Here is a 25,640-nt window from a genome sequence, read left to right on the forward strand (position 1 = left end):
CATCATTATCGTTATCATTATCATCATCGTCGTCATTATTGTCATCATCATTAACATCATCAATGTTATTTTTTCTGTTTTTCAACAATAAAGATTGCCGAATCAGAGAGCTCTTTTTTTTTCTAGCCGTGCAGCTCGAACCGCAAGGAGAATCTATAAAATGACGTCATTTTGGAGGGGATTGCCCATGATTTAATACCCATCTCCCGCACTTGTGTGTTTTATAGCGTCATTTAATTTTCAAGTTTTCGGAGTAGGCATTTTTTTTAGCACTCTACGTGCAATGGGCGAGCAAACGTTCACACATGAGCAAATGGTTATTTTAATTGACTTGGTAATTTTTACGACTCGGTGGGTTGTTCGGTCCCTTTTACCCACCCCTGCCTACGGACCTGTGATGGCAGTAAAACAATTGGTTCCATGTGGCATTGTTGTATGCAAATTGCTCTATTGCCGTTTCCGATAATACAATATATAATATTATGAGTGTCGGCTGCTTAATATTAAGCCTTGCACGGTATCATCAAAGGCTGTAATACCGGATGCATATTGCCAGCCTTTCATTGGCTGAAAGAGTCTCACAGAGAACGATCTTTTACTTGTAAGTGAACCTACAAATACCAAAACATATTCCCGCCTCTCGAGACCTACGAAAATACTGGTGATAGTTTTCGCTATCAAATTGAAGTTCTTGCCCCAGATAACGGAATGCATCCTGCTTCAGTCTCCCCATTATTTAATGATGTTAGTTCTCGTCTCATCCTCCTAAACATTTTTGTTTTGGTAAATAATTTCAGTTTGATTTGATGTAAGAATAAAAGTAAGTGTTTTGGAAGTAACAAAAAAACAACAACTATTTTTTGTGTCCAATTTAGAAAACAGTCGGCTCAGAAATAAATAATTCATAGTAAATTACAAAGTATGAAAAAAGCGTTCCCTGTGGGAAGGATTACAAGTAATAGTTCAAATTTCGATTTTTTTTTTTTTAGATGTTTCATTAGTAATGCATCTACCTAATTTAACAATGACATATTTCAATTTGCATATGACCGGTTAATTGATTAAAGACGCCATAAGGAAGAAATCTTGTCATAAGAACGCCTCAGTGGAAATGTGATAGCCATGCGGCGATAGCCGCACTAATGGAAAAACAGCCTTATAGGCGTGCAGAAGATGGCCCAAAAGTGTTCTGAAAATTACCGAAATGGCAACTATCGTACTACTAGATAATTATTTAGTTTTTATGAAAGTATGGGTCCTGACTAGCTCCTGAGTAACAATTACCCAGAATACCCGTGGGGAAACATGGTCAAAAGACTTCGTTAATATGGCCGACTCGATTTTGATATGTTTGCATCTAGTTCCGATAGAGTCTTCGTTCTCTTTAGTTGCTTGGCATTATAAATCTTTTACTTCGCTACGCTACGCGATTTTATACCACTTGTGACTTTTATACATCGATAAATTCCTAAAAAATGAGAAACAATTCTTATATATATGAACTACATTATGACAGTTGCATTAAAATAGAACAAGTATCACTTTTAATGCCTAAAAAAGGTACAAACATAATCAAATTGTTGTAACCAGACGGCATAAACAGTCATCGAAAAGCGCCACTTCCCTATTTCTATTCATAAAAACAGGTCATGTGACAGCACATTTCTGACCATACAATTTGACAGCAGTAGTATACATTGCTTGCATGTGCTGCTAACTGTTTTCATTAATAATTACAACGTGATTGCTTATAGTAGCAGATGGTATTCTATCTAGCTATGTTTGCTTGAACAGTTACGTCGACTTGGCCTATTTCATCGATTACGCACATGTGCTCGGTGTTCGTCGTTGTTTTGTTGTGTGTTGTTTTTCTGCCCCTTTTTCCTTTTTCCTTTTCAACATGAGATATTACATTCACATTGGTATTAATCACTACTGAGTGGATATATATTTGTTCTCTTCTTTTAAAAAAAATTAATTACAAACTATAGGTTAGGAATATCTGCTGAACTAGTCTGGGGAATATCATGACCTACATTATTTTTAGTAACCAATCACAAAACATTTCCGTTGTGTGTCACACATAATTATGTGGCGGTACCTGGTTTTTAATTATTATTTTTTTTTTTTTATTAATTTAAATCATGTACTATACTGTACCAGTAGCGGATCCAGGATTGTTTGTGGGTGGGGTGTGAGACGCCGTGCATGGCTTTTATGAATAAGATAGCGTATATAAGCAGTGAATGCTTTGTAATTATGTTTGTATGGTGGATGGCAATTTTTAGAAAATCGGGCATGTGTGCTGAGTTTAGGTGGGGGCATGTCATGTCATGTCATAGGGTTTTACGTGAACATTCAGAGGAAGCTGTTGTAGCGCACGCCTGTCGTGGGCGCAAGAGCCGGCCTTGGCCGGCTCTTCCGTCCATGACAGGAAAGGTGGGGGGAGGGGAAGGAGGGACCGCCTGCACTGGCAGGTGCAAGGGAGCACCAGCAGCCCGATTGAATCGGTAGCAGGCGGGTGGGGGTGGTGGTGGTGCTATTGAATTTGAATGGAGCCGTTAATGCCAAAGAGAAAGTGGTGCGCAATTTTGTTGAGGAAATTTTGGCGCAATTTTGAACGGTCGGTCGAAAGGTAAATGGCCGAGCTAATATAGGTTTTGATATTAGTGAATCGAGAGTAGCTCGTTAATTTTAGACCTTTACGATGCTGTGGTGTCTCCCTAGGTTGCCCATCGGGCCCTTATAAAGGGCCTGACCGCTTCTGGTCGAGGCATCACCAAGTACCAAGTTATTACCAGCAGCAAGTATTGGGGGTTTGGGTGGGGGAGGCCGATATTCTTTTGTTCAGCTTCCCCCGGGTGCATTGCAATTGTGTACTCGGAACGGTATTCTTTTGTCCGGTTCCATATTAGAGCACGTGCTGGGCCATTAAATGGAGGGGGGGGGGGGGGGCGTATGCATTGTTATCATTAGTCAATGCATCCTGTGTACTGTTGCAGTAAGCGTGTAGTCTGTATGTAAATCCTAGTTTGGTGTTAAGGTTGTACTTATTGTCTTACGTCCCTACTCTAGTGAATGTCATCATCCCCCTCCGTCTTTGTATAGCATTGAACACAATGACGGAGGGGGAGTTAGACTAATCTGGCTATCTAATTTGAAGGGTGAAACCCTTATATTGTAGGTATTGGTTTAAAAAGCCTAATGCTTGACATACTTAACTTTATTACCAATCATTGAAAGAAAGAAAGAAAAAGAAAGAAAAATAGGGTTAAAGTATCTAGTAGCAGTTGTATAGTTGACAGCTAAGTAATTAAGAATTGTTTGATTCCCGCCCCCTGAATAATTATTTTATAAAGAAATGAAATGATTGAGGCGAAATGAACCTTATCTATATGTTGGTAACTGTTAGTAATGTAGAATAATTTAGTAGGCTTACTTGGTTAGTCTTTTAAGTCAATCTTGTTTTTCCTGCTTGCTATTTCCTCAGTTGCCCTAGTTGACTTACCTTAGTCAATCATGGTTTCATGCATCAGTAATAAAGACATGGTGCGAGTGCAAAACACATGCAGTTTATTTACATATGAGGTTCCTTGTTCGCGATTGGCTGGATTGGACCAGTGAGAATGCTGCAAGAGAAAGTGGTAATTAGTGGTATCCTATCTTGTTTGTTTTAAGGGCCACAAAAACATTTGGGAGTGGTATACACCAATTGCAACACACGAGTTTCAGAACCTAAATAAATATTTACAGTAAGGTTAACAATGGTTATTAATTATTCGCTACCGTCCCGCCGTTGAACCCCGGGGTTGGAGTGCTTGTCGGTCGTGTGCTTAAGGTCGCTCTTCCCTCCCGGAGTTGTACAGGCGGGTGGTTTTGAATAATTGTTGATTAATAATTTTATTTTATGCCAGCTATCTAGTTTAAGTATATGCTTTTACTTGTGTCGTTTCACCGTTCTCCCCTCGGATTGGAATACATAGTCTGGTCGACTGCGAAGGGTGCATGTTCCGCCAAGGGGTCACAGGCGTCACGATTTAAGTATTGTCATATCTAGTAGTTATTAATCACTCGCTACCGTCCCGCCGTTGATCTCTCTGGTTGGAGTGCTTGTTGGTCGAGTGCTTGTTGGTCGAGTGCTTAAGGTCGCTCTTCCATCCAAGTGATGTACAGGCGGGAGGTTTTGAGCAATTGTTAATTTATAGCTGCATTTATATCAGCTAACTAGTTTTGGCATATGGTTGTACTTTTGTCGTTTCACCGTTCTCTCCCCGGGTTGGAATACCTAGTCTGTTCGAGTGCGTAGGGTGGATGTTCCTTCCAGGGAGTCACAGGTGTCACGAGTTAAGTAGTATACTAATTACTTATCTTAGTTATAGATCGCCACCTTCCATCCGTTGGTCTCCCAGATTGGAGTGCGTGTCGGTTGAGTGTAGAAGGTCGCTCTTCCCTCCAGGAGACGTACAGGCGGGTGGTTGCGATCTTGTTCTAATTTTTTAGCTTTTGACTAAATGACTTGCCAGGAGCCCAGTGGGTGCGCTATGGCTTCCCATCCTGCCTGCGATCGGTCGAGTTGGTGGTTCGCGCCGATGGAACGCTGGCACGGTGAGTGGCACGTGGCTTTTATAATTTTGGTTTGGTAGACAGGACGAATTGGTATACTGCTTTGAAGGTTTTGAGTTTGAGGAATTTATCAGGGTTAAGTAAAAAATTAGGAGTAATTGTTTTATTTTGGTTGGCTTCGGTTATTGATTCTATCATTAGTTTTCTCTGGCTGTTGTGTAGCGTGCAATCCAGGAGGTAGTGTTTCATATCCTCCCGGGTGCCACATTCGCAGTCAGGATTTAGTTTGGTGAAAGAGCAGCTGTTGAGCTGTGAAGATTTACCTATGCGTAGTTTAGTGATTAATTTATCCACATACGTGTTTGGGTGTTTAGGTCGGATAGAGTTGACCAGTGGCTTGATGTTATAGTGCCATGTATTGGTTGATAGGTCCCAGTTTGCCTGCCATTGATTAATGTAGTGTTTTCTTGCTTTTGACATTAGTTCTGATATTCTTAAAGGTAGTGCTGTAATTGTACTAGTGATTGAAAGTGCAGTTTTGGCTCAATAGTCAGCTATTTCATTGCCAATTATACCTACATGGGCTGGGACCCATTCGAATACTATTGTTAGATTAAGCTGGTTTATTTCTTGAAATTTATTATGGATAGCTGCGAGGATATCTGGCCTGGTAGATTTATTAGTTTAAAGTGATTGGATGGAGCTAAGACTATCTGAAAAGATAACGCTTTTAGGGTATTGCTTATTTTTAATCCAGATTAGCGCTTCATAGATGGCTGTCAATTCTGCTGTATAGACTGATAGATTATCTGACAGCCTGGCATATTTAACTAGTTTAGAGTGTTTGGATATTTTTTCTTCAACTATTGCGAAGCCAACCCTACCGTTATCTGGATTTGTTTAGCCATCCGTATAAATATAGATATGCTCAGGGTAGTTTTCATTAGCTGCGGCTTCAAACAGGACTTTCTTAAATGGTGGAAAGGGGGTTTGATCAGTAGCTTTTTTGATTAGGTATGGAGTGTGGCGTTCAATTGGCTGGTTGAGTTGGTATAGAGCCACAGGTGTGTTGTCAATTCCTACCTCTATTTCAAGTTTACTAGCCCTAGTGGCAAATGAATCATTAAGTTTTTTATTAGTTTTAAATTCTAGCCCTGGTTTTGCTATTATGGGGGTAAGTTCCTGAACTGGTTGATCTAATTTAAGCGAATGGATTTTAAGATGGTAGTTGAGATGTTGAAGATTACAGCGGTATTTAAGTGGCATAATGTTAAATTCAACTTCTAGGCTTTGGCCACTAGTATTAGCTGGAACTTTAGCTATTGTTCTAAGAGCTTGGTTTTGGATGATATCTAGTTTTTGCAGTAGCTTTGGGAAGGCGCAACCGTAGGCTTGGGCTCCACAGTCTATCCTGGAGAGTATACATGCTTTGTAAACCATAAGCATTGCCTGTTTGCGCTCCCCAGCTGGTGCCTGAGATTGCTCTTAGTAAGTTTAGAGTATTTTTAGCTTGTCTGACGATATCATTAATATGATCACTAAAGGTTAGTTTTGAGTCGAAGGTGACTCCTAGGAATTTGAATTTGCTAACTCTTGGGATTGGCTTATTGTTTGAGGTTATTTGAAGGTTATCTGGCGAGTTGACTTTATTAAATAGCATGCAAACTGTTTTAGTTTCAGATAATTTAATGCCCCAGTCCAGGGCCCACTTATTTAATTTGTTCATAACGTCTTGCATTAAATTAAATAGATTCTTCGTTACTCTGCCTATGCGCCAGATGGCGCAGTCATCGGCAAACAGTGCTGTGTTTAATGGAGTGGTTGATTTAATTTTACCTTTGCATTAAGTGCTTTAGTTATGCCATTAATAAATATGTTAAATAAGGTTGGTGATAGGACCGAGCCTTGTGGTATTCCGTTAATTATTTCTGTTTTATCTGAGTAGTGGCCGTTTACTCTGACTGAGATTGATCTATTATGGATAAAATTATTGATAAAGTTAAACATGTTTCCTTTAATTCCATTAGTTTGTAGTTTATTGAGTAGGCCTTGTCTCCATACCATATCAAATGTTTTTTCAATGTCTATGAATATTGCTAATACTTTATTGGATTTGCGGAAGGCATCGTTTATACTGTTTTGAAGTCTGACTATTTGGTCTATTGTTGAATGTTTGGATCTAAATCCACTTTGTACATTTGTAATTAGGTTATTTTCTAGTAAGTAGTTATTTAATCTTTTATTAATGATGGTTTCTAGCGTTTTACACACGTGGGACGTAAGCGTTATCGGTCTGTAACTTCCCGGGAGGGAGTGGTCTTTTCCCGCCTTAGGGAGACTAAAGCATTCTGCGTGTTTCCATGCAGTGGGCATTTGGCCCTCCCTCCCTATTCGGTTAAAGAGCGATAACACTACCTCTAGGGCTACGTCCGGCATGTGCTTGAGCAGGGTGTAACTAATTTGGTCGGGCCCAGTGGCGGTACTTTTTTCTAGCTTTAAGAGCAATTTTTAGTTCTATCAATGTTAGTGGTTTATTAAATTCTAGGTTATCGTTGTTTGGCTGATTGGCCGTATTAGTATTAGTTTTTGGTAAGGAGTTATCTTTCTTGAGTTTATCAAAGAATTGTTTAGGGAAATTTTCGTTACTACTGTTTTTGCTAAAGGTTTTACTTAGAAGGTCAGCTTTTTGTTTATTAGTGGTTGCTGTTTTATGTTTTTGAAGGACTGTGGTGGTCGTTGTATAGCTTGAACTTTCTTCCACATTTCTCTAATAGATGTTCTATTATTTATTTCACCGCAGAATGTTTGCCAGCTGGCCTGTGTAGCTTCAATAATTAATTTACCTATTTCATTTTTTGCTATTTTATATTTAGAGTGGTATTCCTGTTTACCTGGGTTTTTTTTAAGAGTTTCCGCATCCTGTTTCTGAAGCCGCATTTTGTTTTAATTTCGTCCGTCCACCAACTAACAGGTTTATTTTTACTAGGTTGTTTAGTTTTAGGTATATTTTTCTCTGCTATTTTAATTATTTCGTTGGTGAGTTTGTTAGTAGCATCGTCGATATTTATGTTGTCTTCTAGTTTAATTTTGCTACATTCGCTTGTAAAGCCTGCCCAATTGGCTTTACTAAATTTGAATTTAGGTATGAATTTGTCTATTTCTGCGTATTCTACATTACTTTTATAGTTGATTAAGATGGGGAGGTGGTCGCTGTTGAGGGCATTGAGTACTTCCCATTGGGCGTTAGCGCCTAAGTTATTAGATGTTATAGTGAGGTCGATGGCAGAAGAGCTTGGCGATTGATCGTGGTAGAAGGTATTACTGCCATTGTTGAGACATACTAGATTATGTATGTTGATGAATTCTGCCAGTATGTCTCCCTGTGCGTCGGAGTGCTGACCTCCCCACAGTGGGTTGTGGCTGTTGAAGTCTCCTACTAGTATTAAGTTATGGTTTGGTTTTATAAGTTTATTGTAATCATTTATAGTTAGTTGCTTATGGGCTGTTCCTGGTGGGCTATATACGTTAATAACGTCTATAGGCATTTTATCGTTTAGTATAGTAAGTCCTAGGACTTCTAGATTGGCATTTATGGACTTGTATTTGATTTCGCTATGTGGTATAGTGCTTTTAATAAGTGTGGCTAGTTCACCTCTGGTGCTATTTTCTCTATGTTTATAATAGGTTGTGTAGCCTGGGATTTTGAAAGTTTTAGATTTTTTATTTTTATTTTTACTGATGCCGTTTCCTAGGCATATGATATCTGGCTTGTTATTGGTGCTAATGAGTTGTATGAGTTCGGCACCATGTCCCATTGAGTGGAGGCCTTTAGCGTTCCAATGGAGAACGCTAAGGCCCCCCCCCCTCCCCCCCCCCCGGTGGTAAAGCGCCCGCTCGGCGCGTGGTCGGTTTGGGATCGATCCCCGTCGGTGGGCCCATTGGGCTATTTCTCGTTCCAGTCAGTGCACCACGACTGGTATATCAAAGGCCGTGGTATGTACTACCCTATCTGTGGGATGGTGCATATAAAAGATCTCTTGCTGCTAATTGAAAAGAGTAGCCCATGAAGTGGCGACAGCGGGTTTCCTCTCTCAATATATATATATATATATATATATATATATATATATCTATATATATATGTTGTCCGTAACCATATATCTGACGCCATATAACCGTAAATAAAATGTGTCGAGTGCGTCATTTCCTTCCTTCCTTCCTTACAACATAATGCGGTGAGCGCTGCACGTGACTCGAGCTAACATTTGACCTGTGGTATTGTACATGTAGGCCCTATGACGTTGTTCAGTAAACACTTCACTGTTCTAGACACACTCCAGCTATCTGACACAATATACAGACGTGTCGAGGAACACCTGCCGGGCATGTCTGTCCAGGACACAGGGATAGAGTTACGTTCACACTTGCCGACTCTAATCGATTCTTTGTAAGTTCTATTTCACTTCATAATTTAGTCAGCATTGTTTTTGGGTTTTTTACCCCATTATAGGTTGCATAGTACCAAAGAAGAGAGTTCAGTGTCAAAGTTCGAGGTGCACCGTGAAAGCAGCCGTGGGTTTGATTGGTAGTAATATGTGACATTGATTATTTGTGCAAATACTATTATCCATTGACAGTAAATAAATAAACTTTTATTTGTTATACATTTGTTATGCAGTATATACCAGAGGCTGAAACTAATGCGCTATACCCCAAAACATGGAACTGCAATTTTCAGAAAAAAATGACGGTTGCTATTAAAAACATTAATAAACTCTCCTAAATGGTATGTCACACACACACACACACACACACACACACACACATACACACCATTTTCTTGCAGGTATATTAAATGTGAGGTGCCACACTTTTTATTGTTGTACTTCTGTTAGTAAACGTTAATATTATCGGCAGTAGGAATTGATTTGGTCTATTAGAACCTATATTTTTACATGTATTTGTAACGACTGGCAGTTCTATTTTCGTGTATCGTGAAAAACCGTGAATCTGCATACAACTGACCGCTAATACCAAAATACTTTTGTTGAATGTAGAAAAAGGTTAAAAAAACAAAAAAGGTGCACAAATGAGGAAAAAAACAAGTAGACATCAGGGCCGTACCCTGACCAAAATCCATGGGGGGGCACTAAATTTTATAACATACTATAAAGATTAAAAATTTCTATGCTATTACTGGAGATATATAAAAAAAAAAAAGGACAAGATTCTCAGGGGGGGGGGCAGCTGCCCCCCCCTGCCCCCCCGGAGGGTACGGCCCTAGACATTCAAAATATTTGAGGACAACGACGATTGAGTACGAAAGAAAAGAATGTTTTATTTAACGACGCACTCAACACTGAGTATGAATAAACCCGGAAGTAACCCGTAGACAGAAACACAACCCGTATGTTAATGGCGATATGTAAATTATTCATATTTGGCACGAGGATACCTCAATAATTCTGAATCAAATAATATGATTGGTAGTAAACCTTAAAGGGTGAGTAAACTAAAACATGAGCCTCATGTGTTGGGAAAATGCATACCCGGATCACCAGCACATACTGACACTTTCACAAATGAAAAACGCGTAATTTTAGTGTTAATAAAAAAACGTGATTATTCCTGCTAACTGAGGGCAGCCATTTTCGTTTCTTTTCGAGGCGTTCGGTACAGCTAGTTTGGGGCGAATTGGCGTCAGCTCAGGACTGACCAAATCCTGTATGCACAGTGTAAACAAAAGCAGTAATTTTTGACAAGGCGCTTCTCTTTGATCAACCTGACTTGTAAAACAACATAAATGACGTGATAATATATATCAACTATTTAACTAAATATATTTCAAGTTGCATTAACGGAACAAAATGGCGTTATAGTATTTTTCTCTGTTAAATAATCCAAAGGAAAAATTTACACTAATAGATCTATTGGTATGCTACGTTGGAGCAAAAACGACAACCTACGATACCCAAGTGATACTTTTCTTTTCTTTGGGACTAAGTAATTGGTCAGTTCTGTGTTTTTAGATGGGGAAGTCTACTTAATCAATAGTTTTACAGAACTATTTACAGTAATAAACCATGTCCATTTTTATTTTAGGAGTGACAGGTAATATTACACAATACCGGTATGTATTTTCGGGTCTAGACAGGGTCAATTAATTGGCTCATCTGGTTACCGCTCAAATACACACCTGCCAACCAGGGATCACAGGTTGAGGCAACTCCGTGTTTCATTTCAGTGTGTTGGTTAATGCATGAACAAAACATGATGTATTTATTTCCACTTATTGTATAGCCACTTTGACAATAGTGGTTTATTTTGCTTATTGCTGGCTTACCGGGATGTATATTATTACAGAACATTGCAATGCATGACTATTTTATCATCCCGCAAAAACCAGGTAGATTTGTTTCTCTAGTTCTCTAAAAATCATTCCTGACGCCGACGCCATATAACCTTAAATAGAATGTGTTGAGTGCATTTCCTTCCTTCCTTCATACCTGACGTTACGCGTTAATTATTACGTAACCACCAGCTCGCCAGAAGGCGTATTGACGAATGGAACAAAATGGCTGCGCCCGTTATATCTAATAGCCGTCACATTTAACCATTTTATTAATTAAATATAATAATATACTTGTTGATATTAAGCAATAATGTGAATTATATATCGTTGAATATGCATACCAGTCCAAAAGCCTTGCTTAAATGCATTTAAGATGTTATAGACTAATATAGACTTTATAGGGTGTATACTACCAAATCAAATCCCATAGACGACAATAGTAACATATGTGGCTAAAACTCCTACCTGCAACGTATCAACCGACATAAACGCCACGGATATAAATACTACCACCCCTTACACTTAAAGTGAATCAGAAAAAAATGGGGGTCAAGCTGCTCGTTTCTGAGATAACGGGTAGCGTCTATGACTACCCTAGTTTCGCACAAAATTCGGGTACTTTTTTTTACAGGTACCCCATACATGTTTCAAGCACAAGGCTACTTGACACATTGGTACTAGATGAAATAAAATTGCAATTTTTTTTTACCCAGATGAAACTATCATTTTTTACAACCAACACACTCACATTTATAACCAATCACAGGACTTGTGGTGTTCACTTCTCTATCAAAAGTGAGGTGCACCTCGAACTTTGACCCAGCCGGAAGTTATTTGGTTTAGTACTACCTATAACGACTGTAATTACATATAAAATAAAATATTATTGGCTGTATATTAAACGTGTTTCTGATCGTTCTAATATTTGTATAGGTTAAATTTCATTTTATTTCCTAATCCAGTTTGGGCTTCTAACAAATATTAATACGACCAGAAACACATTGAATACACAGACACTGATATTCTAAACAAGAAAATATATTTAATATGTAAGTTTAATCGTAGAAATATTTTATTAGTTGGAAACATCTTACAATGCAGCAAACTCAGGAATGTCCCTGTAAGATAAGCCAGAAAACAACAATTAAGCTTGTAGAACGGTGATCTCGAGTGCAAACTCAACACGCTTCACTTTTCATCGTGTTTTATACATGTATCTGTATAGATTCGTTTAAAGTGACAGACCCAAGTTTTTAAACACTAAGGCATATTTTTCACTATTAGTGCCGTTTTTTGATAACTGAAATCATACTTTCCTTAGATTTTATTGTTTAGATTATCCATCTTATCCGAAGTGTTTCTGGTCATCCTGATATTTTTAATATCACAAAATTATTTCCCCCCCCATATTTTTAAAAGCGCGTGTGCCTCTAAGACGTTACAGTTATGGAGTCGAACTGTAGTCTATTTTAAAGGATATTTCACCGTTTCAGCTTCACAGGCTCTTGTTTCACTCTGCTGTAACTTTATCTAGATGTGTTATAGGTTTGTAGATTAACTAAACTTAGTGTTAATGTTTACGAGTTGAAACTAGGGCCTCCATGAGTCCAAAATATTGGACTCGAGTACTCGAGGGTTAAACCCGACCCGGACCCGAGTACCCGACACTTACTACACGATAATGAAACTAAGGAATAAGTAAAATAGCATTATACATCTATTTCCAGCGCTTTAGCCAGTGCACCACGACTGACATATCAAAGGCCGTGGTATGTACTACCCTGTCTGTGGGATGGTGCATATAAAAGATCCCTTGCTGCTAATCGAAAAGAGTAGCCCATGAAGTGGCGACAGCGGGTTTCCTCTCTCAATATCTGTGTGGTCCATAACCATATGTCTCACGCCATATAACCGTAAATAAAATGTGTTGAGTGCGTCATTAAATAAAACATTTCTTTCCTATTTCCAGCGCTGAGCCTGGGTGCCAAATCACGCCATTGTATTGCGTTCTACACATTCGACTTTTGTTTTTCCTAAATGGCTCATAGCCCCGTGATGTAACAGGCGGTAAGCATATGGCAAAATGACGTACAACATATAATTAAATGGGATTGCACTTCCTTGCACGGGTACTCGATACCTGTGAACGAACTCGAGTCTTGCTAGACTCGACCCGTGCCAGAGTACACGAGTAACCATGGAGACCCTAGTTGAAACTAGAGTCTTGCTAGACTCGACCCGTGCCCGAGAACTCGAGTAACCATGGAGACCCTAGTTGAAACTAGAGTCTTGCTAGACTCGACCCGTGCCCGAGAACTCGAGTAACCATGGAGACCCTAGTTGAAACTAGAGTCTTGCTAGACTCGACCCGTGCCCGAGAACTCGAGTAACCATGGAGACCCTAGTTGAAACTAGAGTCTTGAAAGACTCGACCCGTGCCCGAGTACTCGAGTAACCATGGAGACCCTAGTTGAAACTAGAGTCTTGCTAGACTCGACCCGTGCCCGAGAACTCGAGTAACCATGGAGACCCTAGTTGAAACTAGAGTCTTGCTAGACTCGACCCGTGCCCGAGAACTCGAGTAACCATGGAGACCCTAGTTGAAACTAGAGTCTTGCTAGACTCGACCCGTGCCCGAGTACTCGAGTAACCATGGAGACCCTAGTTGAAACTAGAGTCTTGCTGGACTCGACCCGTGCCCGAGTACTCGAGTAACCATGGAGACCCTAGTTGAAACTAGAGTCTTGCTGGACTCGACCCGTGCCCGAGAACTCGAGTAACCATGGAGACCCTAGTTGAAACTAGTCTTGCTAGACTCGACCCGTGCCCGAGTACTCGAGTAACCATGGAGACCCTAGTTGAAACTAGAGTCTTGCTAGACTCGACCCGTGCCCGAGAACTCGAGTAACCATGGAGACCCTAGTTGAAACTAGAGTCTTGCTAGACTCGACCCGTGCCCGAGTACTCGAGTAACCATGGAGACCCTAGTTGAAACTAGAGTCTTGCTAGACTCGACCCGTGCCCGAGAACTCGAGTAACCATGGAGACCCTAGTTGAAACTAGAGTCTTGCTAGACTCGACCCGTGCCCGAGTACTCGAGTAACCATGGAGACCCTAGTTGAAACTAGAGTCTGCGCCTTTATTAGGTTCAATTTAAACCACAGAGAATTAGAGGAAGCCCGCTGCCGCCACACAGTAGGGCTACTCTTTCTGATTAGCAGCAAGGCATCTTTTATATGCAGCATCTCACTGACATACCACGGCCTTTGTTATACCAGTGGTGCACTGGCTTGAAAGATAAACCGCGCATGAGCCGATCTCTTTAGCACTCGGCTACGCTTCGTCACAACCCCCAACACTCCCCCCCCCCCCCCCCCCAGTTCGACAATTTGGCTGCTGTAAACTATGGTCGTTTTTTGTCTAAGAAACGCAGGTGTGCTTAAAGGCATACAGTCACGGAATTAAGAAACTTATTTCTCTCAAAATGGATAAAAAATAAAAATTACATTAATTTTTGGAAACCAAATCTGGCTATCGCATCATCCTAAATGAACCATGATGGAGTGAAATCCATGTCAACCCTCTCGACAATACTAGTTTTTGAATTATGGACCATTGTCATAATTCAATTATGTTTTACAAAATAGCATTAATAAGTGGAGTACGGTGGTTACGTAGATGGTTGAATAAAGTGTATTTAGAGGCAAATAAAATACATATTTTCAGGTAATACTTTGTTAGGTTATTTAATAGGTCAGTGGTCTGTGGCAATATGCCTTTAATTCAGAATGCGGTTAGGATATTCGAGCTATTTTCATCTCCGCTCAGTCCGGTGTTGAATAACAAATAAAAGCTCGTATCGTTTCGAACAGTACACGCCCTACTGGGTGTACTATACCAAATAAAATCTCATTTGTGACCATGTTAACGTTTGTGTTTAAAAAAACACTTCTTACACACCCGTTAGTGAGAACGCCATGCGTTATTTTTGATAACACATACTTGTTTACACACGTATGTGTGTTAACAATGTCAAAACATACCACTGGCTGCTCCTAGGTGATGACCAGGTCACCACTGCCATACATCCAATGAAAAACTACACGATGGAAATCGATTAAATTGTGACAAATAGTTAACCTGACAATCATAAGTCTGTGACGTGTACGTTGACTACAAGTGCAGCGGCTGTAAATAACTTTTATTCGAAAAAGATGTTATAATTTGCTTAAAACCTGTTTTTTGAGGATATGTAAGAAATAGAATAATACATTCGTGTCCGTGAGATACCATTTACAACACCCTTAGTTTCGCACAAAATTTGAGATGAAATAAAATCGCATACTTTTTTGCCAAGATGAAATTCTCACATTTATCACCAATGGCAGGACTTATGGTATTAACCGCTCTATCGAAAAATCGGTGTTCCTCGAACTTTGACCCAGCCGGATGTTATTTGGTTTAGTACTACCTACTGTATACTACATGCAGCATACACGATCATCGTCGGGGTTATCGCCAACGCGTGTTTTCACATGGGATCGGAACGTGTAGTGGCATTTCACACAGACTGCGTGGGTGTTTTTTTTTGTTTTTTTCTTTTGCTTGTCTTTCTTTTGTTTTTATTATCTATGTAAAAACACACACCACCGTTGAATATCTGCCTGTATGTATGCATGTACTCTTTCTCTCTCTCTCTCTCTCTCTCTCTCTCTCTCTCTCTCTCTCTCTCTCTCTCTCTCTCTCTCTCTCTCTCTCTCTCTCTCTCTGTGTGTGTGTGTCTCTGTCTGTCTGTCTCTCCCTATCTCTCTGTCTGTCTGTTTGTCTGTCTGTCTGTCTCTCTCTCTCACTCTCTCTCTCTCTCTCTCTCTCTCTCTCTCTCTCTCTCTCTCTCTCTCTCTCTCTCTCTCTCTCTCTCTCTCTCTCTCTCTCTCTCTCTCTCTCTCTCTGTGTCTCTGTCTGTCTGTCTCTCTCTCTGTCTGTCTGTCTCTCTCTCTCTCTCTCTCTCTCTCTCTGTCTGTCTGTCTGTCTCTCTCCTCTCTCTCTCTCTCTCTCTCTCTCTATGTGTGTGTCTCCCTCCCTCCATACCTTCGTCTCTCCCCATTCCTGTATGATATAATGTTATGGTATCACATGTGTATACATAGCTCAGCTCAGCAGACAGGCATTAGCCTATGTAGCAATCAAATTGAAAAAAATCAATGTGTATATAATCTATTTTAATGGGTCTATATCTATTAGCTGAAATAGTGGTGTATATAATCTGTTTTTAATGGAGCTATATTCACTGGCTGAAATACTGGTGTATATAATCTCTTTTTAATGGGGCTATATTCAATTGCTGAAACAGTGGTATATATAATCTCCTTTTAATGGGGCTATAGACGGGGTTTACCGATTGTCGCCCAACAGTTTATGACGTTGTCGATAGATGGCGTAACCGTACGGCCGACATTAAGAGAGTTAAATTCACGCAACAATAACATGTGACGGAATTGCAGCTGGGTGCAATTTCAGGTTTTATGACTTTTTTGGAACGTTTTGCAAAAGCAAAAACAGTTTCTTGAATAATTCAACCTCATTTAAAGATTGTATATTCATATCAATATCGGTGGAAATCTGTGAATGATTAAAAGCATATATAATAAAGCACCTATACACGCCAATACAAAAGCATAGCGAATAAATTAAACACACGCAAGTGTGAATAATTTTGATGGTTATTAAGTGAAACTTTACTGAATGCATCCTAAAATATAGAAAAGTATTTGAATTATGTACGTTTGTAGAAAACGTGGTGTACCATTTTGAAAAAAAGATAGACTGACCTTAGATCTAGAGTAGATGTCAATGTTTAGCGTTTACTATTATTAGCTCTGGGTTCTTCCAGATGTGATCACATGGGATTGAAGTGGGGCGCAGTTAACACTTCCAAATATTTATCTCTTATTTATCTTTATTATTATTTTTGTTTTATATATACATACGAGTTATTATGGTGTTAAATGTGTGCGATAACATGATAAATAATTTACTGACGTAACACGCATGCATGCCACACCGAAAATCGCACCCCACCCATTTCGTCGAATTTAAAAAAAAAAAAAAATTTGATTAATTTATTTATTTGTTATTTTTTTTATAATTATAATATATATATTTTTTAAATTATCTTTTGTTTCTTTGAAATTTTTAAAAATTAAATTAATCATACACAATATACAACACTAAATTACCCCGAAAATGCGCTTCTGGTTAGTCATAAAATTTTCTATATACTAGTTAATTACAAAACGAACCCCTTTGACACTTACTAGTGATGGCCAAGGCAAGTACACACAAAACAGGAGCTTAGGCTGGTGGGGATCATCTTATACCCTCGTCCGCTGAGACTAAAATATTGTTCTAATGTTCAATACATTGGGCTATACAAGTGTCCAGGAAATTTATATTTGCTTGTATCAGTTTAAATTATTCGTTATGCTTTTATGTTCGTGTGTATTGGCTATATGCATGCTTTATTATTTACGTTTTTAATGATTAATACACTTCCACCAACTTTGATGTGAATGTACAATCTTTAAATGAGGTTGTATTATTCGACATACTGGTTTTGCTTTCACAAAATGTACTAAAATGGTGATAAATACTGAAAATACACCCAGATGCAATGCCTTCACGTGTTATTATTGTGCGAATTTCACTCCCTTAATGGCGGACCGATCACGTGATTATAAACATGGCCGCGCACAGTACTTTGACGTCACTGGCCAATAAACCCGTCTATATTCACTGGCTGAAATAGTGGTGTATATAATCTCTTTTTAATGGGGCTATATTCGCTGGCTGAAATAGTGGTGTATATAATATCTTTTTAATGGAGCTATATTCACTGGCTGAAACAGTGGTGTATATAATCTCTTTTAAATGGGGTTATATCTATTGGCTGAAATAGTGGTGTATATAATCTCTTTTTAATGGAGCTATATTCACTGGCTGAAATAGTGGTGTATATAATCTCTTTTAAATGGGGCTATATCTATTGGCTGAAATAGTGGTGTATATAATCTCTTTTTAATGGAGCTATATCCACTGGCTGAAATAGTGGTATATATAATCTCATTTTAATTGAGCTATATTCACTGGCTGAAATAGTGGTATATATAATCTCATTTTAATTGAGCTATATTTATTAGCTTAAATTTTTGTGTATATAATCCATTTTTAATAGGGCTATATAACTTTGCTGAAATAGTGGTGTATACAATCACTTTTCTTTGGGGATATATCTATTGACTGCAACAGTGGTGTATATAATCTCTTTTTAATGGGGCTTAATTTATTAGCTGAAATATTGGTGTATATGATCTCTCTTTAATGGAACTATATTCACTGGCTGAAATAATGGTGTATACAATCTCTTTTCAGTGGAGCTATATACACCCTCTGAAATAGTGGTATATATAATATATTTTCAACGGAGCTATATACACTCTGAAATAGTGGTATATATAATATATTTTCAATGGAGCTATATACATTCTCTGAAATAGTGGTATATATAATATATTTTCAATGGAGCTATATACACTCTCTGAAATAGTGGTATATATAATATATTTTACAATGGAGCTATATACACTCTCTGAAATAGTGGTATGTATAATATATTTTACAATGGAGCTATATACACTCTCTGAAATAGTGGTATGTATAATATATTTTCATTGGAGCTATATACACTCTCTGAAATAGTGGTATATATAATATATTTTACAATGGAGCTATATACACTCTCTGAAATAGTGGTATATATATCTTTTACAATGGAGCTATATACACTCTCTGAAATAGTGGTATGTATAATATATTTTCATTGGAGCTATATACACTCTCTGAAATAGTGGTATATATAATATCTTTTACAATGGAGCTAAATACACTCTCTGAAATAGTGGTATGTATAATATATTTTCATTGGTGCTATATACACTCTCTGAAATAGTGGTATATATAATATCTTTTACAATGGAGCTATATACACTCCCTGAAATAGTGGTATATATAATATCTTTTACAATGGAGCTATATACAATCTCTTAAATAGTGGTATGTATAATATATTTTACAATAGAGCTATATACACTCTCTGAAATAGTGGTATGTATAATATATTTTCATTGAAGCTATATACACTCTCTGAAATAGTGGTATATATAATATCTTTTACAATGGAGCTATATACACACTCTGAAATAGTGGTATGTATAATATATTTTCATTGGAGCTATATACACTCTCTGAAATAGTGGTATATATAATATATTTTCATTGAAGCTATATACACTCTCTAAAACAGTGGTATATATAATATATTTTCATTGAAGGTATATACACTCTCTGAAATAGTGGTATATATAATATATTTTCATTGAAGCTATATACACTCTCTGAAATAGTGCTGTATATAATCTCTTTTCAATGGGGCTATATCTATTGGCTGAGAAACAGTGGTATATATAATATCTAGCTGAAATGTAGTGGTATAATATATTATCTCTTTTCAACAGAACAACATCTATCAGCTGAAATAGTGGTGTGATACCTTTATAGATATTCTTATTGTTCCAGAGAGCTGATCTTGCGACATGTCTGGTTCCGCCACTGACAAATACGGCTGGGTCGTCGTGGCAGCGTCCTTCTGTTGTATGTTCCTCAACACAGGGATCAACTATGCGGTTGGGGTGCTCCATCTAGGATTGGTGGAAACATACCCGGAAGACGAGCATCTAGTCGTATGGCTTAGCTCTCTCTTCGGCGCTATGTTCGCTCTCAGTGGTCAGGCATAATAGTTTAATTTCTTTATTTATCCTTTATTTGCATCTGTTTTTTCTTCTTTTTGTTTTAAGGAACCATTTTGAAACCATTGTAAAGCAAATTCAAATAATAAATCCTGGGATGATTGCGTCGTAGGATCGAACCACAATAGTGAACCCATTTTCTGATTTCTTTTTTGTTTCAACCAGTGCACTGCGACTGGTATATCAAAGGCCGTGGTATGTGCTGTCGTCTTTGTGGGAAAGTGCATGTCAATGACCTCTTGCTACTAATGGAAAAATGTAGCGGGTTTCCTCTAAGATTACGAGTCAGTTACCAAATACTTAACATCCAATAACCGATGATTAATAAATCAATTTGCTCTAGTGGTGTCGATAAACAAAACAAAGTTCTTTAATTTTAAAGGCACTGAATAACGGATTTAGTGGGCCTTATTTCTCTAAATATGGATTATAAATGGAAATTACATTCATCTGGAATACCAAACCTAGTTACTGTATGATCCAAAATATTTTAATTGAACTACGATCGAGGGAATTCCATGACACGTTTCATTTTTAAAAGTTAGAACTCTTCATGTTTATAAGTTTAAAAAATTATGGCAAAACAGACTCGTAGTGATGAGACTATATATACGACAACCGTACAATGTATTTTTAATGTTATATAAGGGACCGCCGTGTATAGAGACTTGGCAAATGGAGGCCGGCTATATACATGGCAAATAATAAAAAATATATTATTAATTTCATAACGAAAATAATTGCGAATACGCTGAAATAAAATAATAAACATTCAGAACATGAACTCACCATTTATTATTATTATTATTATTATTATTATTATTATTAAATTATTTTGACTGGTTCGCAGTGGTTATTCGGTTTAATATACAGCGTAAAAAAACTGTACTTTCGCATGTTTCGTCGTCCAAAGGTTGGCTTAATTATTACCAATCTGGCATGATTCTACAAGTAAGTTTTTGATTGGTCGAATGAAAGGTCAACTGGACATGAGCTCCAACGGGCTGCTGTTAGATCCACATCTAATAGTGGAGCTAATTTTAATTAGATTGAATTATTACTTAACCCAGTTGAATCCAGTTCTAAGTGCAGGGACAAGTTCAGCCTGCCGTTTGTGCGTGTGTGCACGCACGTTAATCTTGCATTTTTATAGCCAAAACTCCCCCAGATAAAACACCGCCCTCATCACCCCAAAAAGGTAGTAGTAGGATAATAATAATAATAATACGGTCCCCCCCCCCCCCCCCCTCCCCAGTTCAGAAAACGCTATGTTCGCACAGTACTTAGTATGTATTCCTCCTGTTCCAGATGGTTCGGTAATATGGATCAATCAAATACTTATTTACCGCCTATATACATTTTTGCTGTGAATATAGCCAGCCCTCGTTACCGGAGGCTATATACACGGCCTTCGTATATATAGTCACATCGTATAATAAACATCGTCTAGTTCAGCGTATTCTTTTAAAAATGTAACAATTCCTATCCCAAGTCAGCTGTTATGGCATATTTTGCATAATAATGAATCTGACAAGGTGAAAAATGAAGGTGTTCGTTATTCAGATGTTTAGAGTTTTCCCCGTAGGCTACAACTAACGATAAGTTTATCTATAGATGCAAAGGCCTAACTAGTCGAGATTGTCGACGTTTAACATGCTTCTGTTACTAAAATAAATTAATGTATAAGCTTATTATCATTTAGTACATGTTTTTATTATTTTTAAATAACTTATTTTCATTGTTGTTGTTTTTCTATTTACCCTACGTCGCATAGGATGGTCAAGCGTTCTCATTACACGAGCTTGGTGAAACGTTTTGACACTGCGGTTATTCGAGGAATGCCCGTCACGTGACTGAAAATAATACGTCACACCTCTGCTCTCCAAATGGCCGTTATTTTTCTCAGAATTATGGACCGTACCCATAATTCAATTTTTTTTAATTTTATAAAATATCAATAATAAGTGTGATATGGAGGTTATGTAGACGGTTCAGTAAAGTACTTTTAGGTGCAAATCAAATGTATATATTGTCATATAATACTTTGTTGGGTCAATAATTAGGTCAACCATCTGAGAGAGTGCGTTTAAGGGTTAATTATTTACCAGTTAGTTTTTCGTGTCTTTTTAGGGGGAGAGAATAAATATGTTTTAAGACAAACCAGCACGAGTTCAAAACTAACCCTATGATACATAACGTATCAAATGGGTGGGAGAGGGGCTGGGGGTCGGTGTTGGGGAGGTCAGCTCCTGGGATCTCCACCAAATAAAACCATATTATCAACTTTGCGTCAATGCCACATGATGTCCGTTTGCTTTGATGGACAGTATAGAATATCCAATGTTAACAAAGTGTATGTATCATTATCCACAAACTAGGTTCTACATCCTCTTCCCTTTCAAAGCCACTCAGATATACATTAACACATACAGACAGGGGGTGGGGTTTAGCCCTGTCCGTTTGAGTGCTTGCATTATATACAGACAGGGGGCGGGGTTTAGCCCTGTCGGTCGAGTGCTTGCCTGAGGTGCTTGCGTCGCAGGATCAAACCACCTCAGTGTATTCATTCAACTGATTGGGTTTTTTTCTCGTTCCGACCAGTACTCCACAACTGGTCAAAGGCCGTGGTATGTGATTTACTGTCTGTGGGAAAGTGCATATAAAAGATACCTTGCTGCATTAGAAAAAAATGTAGCAGATTTCCTCTGATGACTACGAGTGAGAATTACCATATGTTTGACATCAAATAGCCAATGATTAATTAGTCAATGTACTCTAGTGGTGTCGTTAAACTGAACAAACTCTTTAACAGAGAGAGAGAGAGAGAGAGAGAGAGAGAGAGAGAGAGAGAGAGAGAGAGAGAGAGAGAGAGAGAGAGAGAGAGAGAGAGAGAGAGAGAGAGAGAGAGACAGACAGACAGACAGACAGACACAAAACCTATTGTCGCCTCCGGTTGGTCCGATAGGGGACTAGAACCAAAAATAACTCTTAACAACTTGAATGAATGAATGAATGAAATGTTTTATTTAACGACACACTCAACACTTTTTATTCACGGTTATATGGCGTCGGACATATGGTTAAGGACCACACAGGTATTGAGAGAGGAAACCCGATGTCGCCACTTCATGGGCTACTCTTTTCGATTTGCAGAAAGGGATCTTTTGTATGCACAGACAGGGTAGTTCATACCACGGCTTTTCATGTGCCAGTCGCGGTTGACTGGCTGGAATGAGAAATAGCCCAATGGGCTCACCGACGGGGATTGATCCCAGACCGACCGCGCATCAAGCGAACGCTTTACAACTGGGCTACGTCCAGCCCTTGTTAAGGACTTGAAATCGAGGTCTTATTACCGTTGGTAACTGAATGAAACAATATCGTTGTATCCAGAGGGCAGTCCAAAAGTTTGGATTGGTTGACAACACCACAATATAACATTGATGTATTAATAATCGAGTATTGGGTGTCAAAGACTTGCTAATTCTAGCATAGTCTTAAAGAGGAAACCCGCTACATTTTTCCGTTAGTAGCAAGGGATCTTTTATATGCACCATCCTACAGATAGTATAGCACATACAACGGCCTTTGATATACCAGTCGTGGTGCACTGGCTGGAACAAGAAATAGCCCAGAATGGCCAACTGACGGGGATCGATCCTAGACCGACCGCGTATTATGCGAGCGCTGTACCACTGGGCTACGCCCCGCCCCAAGGCACATTAACGTAATTTCCGATCTGACTCAAATGTTCTGATTGTTTAATTTACATAAGTATTCAGTTATCCACTTTATTCAGCATACCGCTCTTTGTTATTTTTCTCTCAGGTCCTGTTAGCAGCCTCGTTATCAACTTTTATGATTGTCGGACATGCGCAGTGGCCGCAGGTGTGCTTGGGATGCTGGGATTCGCAATGAGCTACTTTGTGACCAGTCTTTCGTGGCTTTTTGTGACATACGGCCTCACTGTTGGTAATGTAGAATCCCCATCAAATTAATCCATACCCGTGACGTCAAACTATTATTCTATCGAAGATTAGTTTTCAAGAATGCAATTTGAACAGGTCGTGGATTAGAATCCACAAATAAACGAGCATGCACACTATTTATCCCACGAGGCATAATCGAACGAATGTTTCAATCATTCACTCATTTACAGGTGTAACAGGAGGTGTAATTGTTAAATTTAATATCTTGTACCATCTTGTTAGATCAACCCAAGTTCGTATATTTATTCATAGCCAACTAAGAATAAAACAACTAAACGAGACAGTCTCAACTCAATCAATCATTTACTTACTTACAAAATAAAATCATAAATCATTCTTTTATATAACAAAAAATAAACATGTGCTTTAACTTTCTGGGCCCTTTTAAAACTACATTAACACAAAAATTAATGAGCGTTTTTTCTATACAGTAACAAAACAAAATAAACCCCAATTATTAAACCCACTAACCCAACTCCGAAGAGATGGGGGAAAGCAATGAGTGAAGTTTACTCACCCTCTGCCAACTCGAAACTAATCACTTTGTCATTTCATGTCATAGGGTTTTACGTGCACATTCAGAACAAGCTGTTGTAGCGCACGCCTGTCGTGGGCACAAGAGCCGGCCTTGGCCGGCTCCTCCGTCCATGACAGGAAAGGTGGGGGGAGGGGAGAGGAGGGACCGCCTGCACTAGCACGTGCAAGGGAGCACCAGCAGCCCGATCAAATCGGTAGCAGACGGGTGGGGGTGGTGGTGGTGCTATGGAATTTGAATGGAGCAGTTAAATGCCAAAGAGAAAAGGGTGCGCAATTTTGATTGAGGGAATTTGACGCAAGTTTGAACGGTCGGTCGAAAGGTAAATGGCCGAGCTAATATAGGTTTTGATATCAGTGAATCGAGAGTAGCTCGTTAATTTTAGACCTTTACGATGCTGTGGTGTCTCCCTAGGTTGCCCATAGGGCCCTTATAAAGGGCCTGACCGCTTATGGAAATGGATAATCAAAAGTAATGTCTAATTGCAGGTTTCAAAATGGTTCTAATTATAATAGTGTTTAAACAACTAGAGTAGCGATATCTGTTTATTTATTTATTTATTTATTTATTTACCAGATGTAACCCGTCCCTATCACGGGAAAGTTTATATTAGTTGGAGCATGGTGGCTGCCGTGTATTAGCCACGTTTGTCTATTAGCCACTTTTAGCCACTATTAAGTGACGAAAATATCTAACATGATGTGTATATGTGGGGTAGTCGCCTGGACCTGAGTCAGTAAGATCCCTGTGAAATGCGGCATCAAGTAAAAGAAAGAAAGAAGTGTTTTATTTAACGACGCACTCAACACATTTTATTTACGATTATATGGCGTCAGACATATGGTTAAGGACCACACAGGTTTTGAGAGGAAACCCGCTGTCGCCATTACATGGGCTACTCTTCCGATTGGCAGCAAGGGATCTTTTATTTGCGCTCCCCACAGGCAGGATAGCACAAACCATGGCCTTTGTTGAACCAGTTATGGATCACTGGTCGCTGCAAGTGGTTTACACCTACCCATTGAGCCTTGCGGAGCACTCACTCAGGGTTTGGAGTCGGTATCTGGATTAAAAATCCCATGCCTCGACTGGGATCCGAACCCAGTACCTACCAGCCTGTAGACCGATGGCCTGCCACGACGCCACCGAGGCCCGGCATCAAGTAAGCACAAAGAAAGCTTTCGGCAGTACAGATCAAAAGTGAAGAAGCGATCAGAACTATCGGAAACTGTTCAAACGGCCTTGCATGTTATATTACATTATTCGGTTATTTACTTGTTTATTTGTATATATAATATATATTTCTTACACACCCGTGTAGGACAGTGACGTAGGCAGAA

The 25,640-nt window shown here is 38.8% G+C and overlaps 1 protein-coding gene across 2 annotated transcripts in view; it reads left to right on the forward strand.

Annotated features, from left to right (window-relative positions):
- Positions 1-8,710: 8,710 nt before the first annotated feature.
- Positions 8,711-25,640, forward strand: part of LOC121374864 (monocarboxylate transporter 12-like) — a 30,340-nt gene continuing 13,410 nt past the window's right edge. The window contains exons 1-3 of one of the 2 annotated variants that reach the window (XM_041501974.1): positions 8,711-9,010; positions 19,547-19,753; positions 23,605-23,748. In XM_041501974.1, the coding sequence (XP_041357908.1) occupies positions 19,564-19,753; positions 23,605-23,748 (334 nt within the window). In that variant the 5' untranslated portion in view covers positions 8,711-9,010; positions 19,547-19,563. The remainder of the gene's footprint in view (positions 9,011-19,546; positions 19,754-23,604; positions 23,749-25,640) is intronic. The other variant, XM_041501982.1, reaches the window with a different exon arrangement.

The sequence above is a fragment of the Gigantopelta aegis genome, chromosome 1 (genome assembly GCF_016097555.1).
Source record: "Gigantopelta aegis isolate Gae_Host chromosome 1, Gae_host_genome, whole genome shotgun sequence".
Classification (NCBI taxonomy): domain Eukaryota; kingdom Metazoa; phylum Mollusca; class Gastropoda; order Neomphalida; family Peltospiridae; genus Gigantopelta; species Gigantopelta aegis.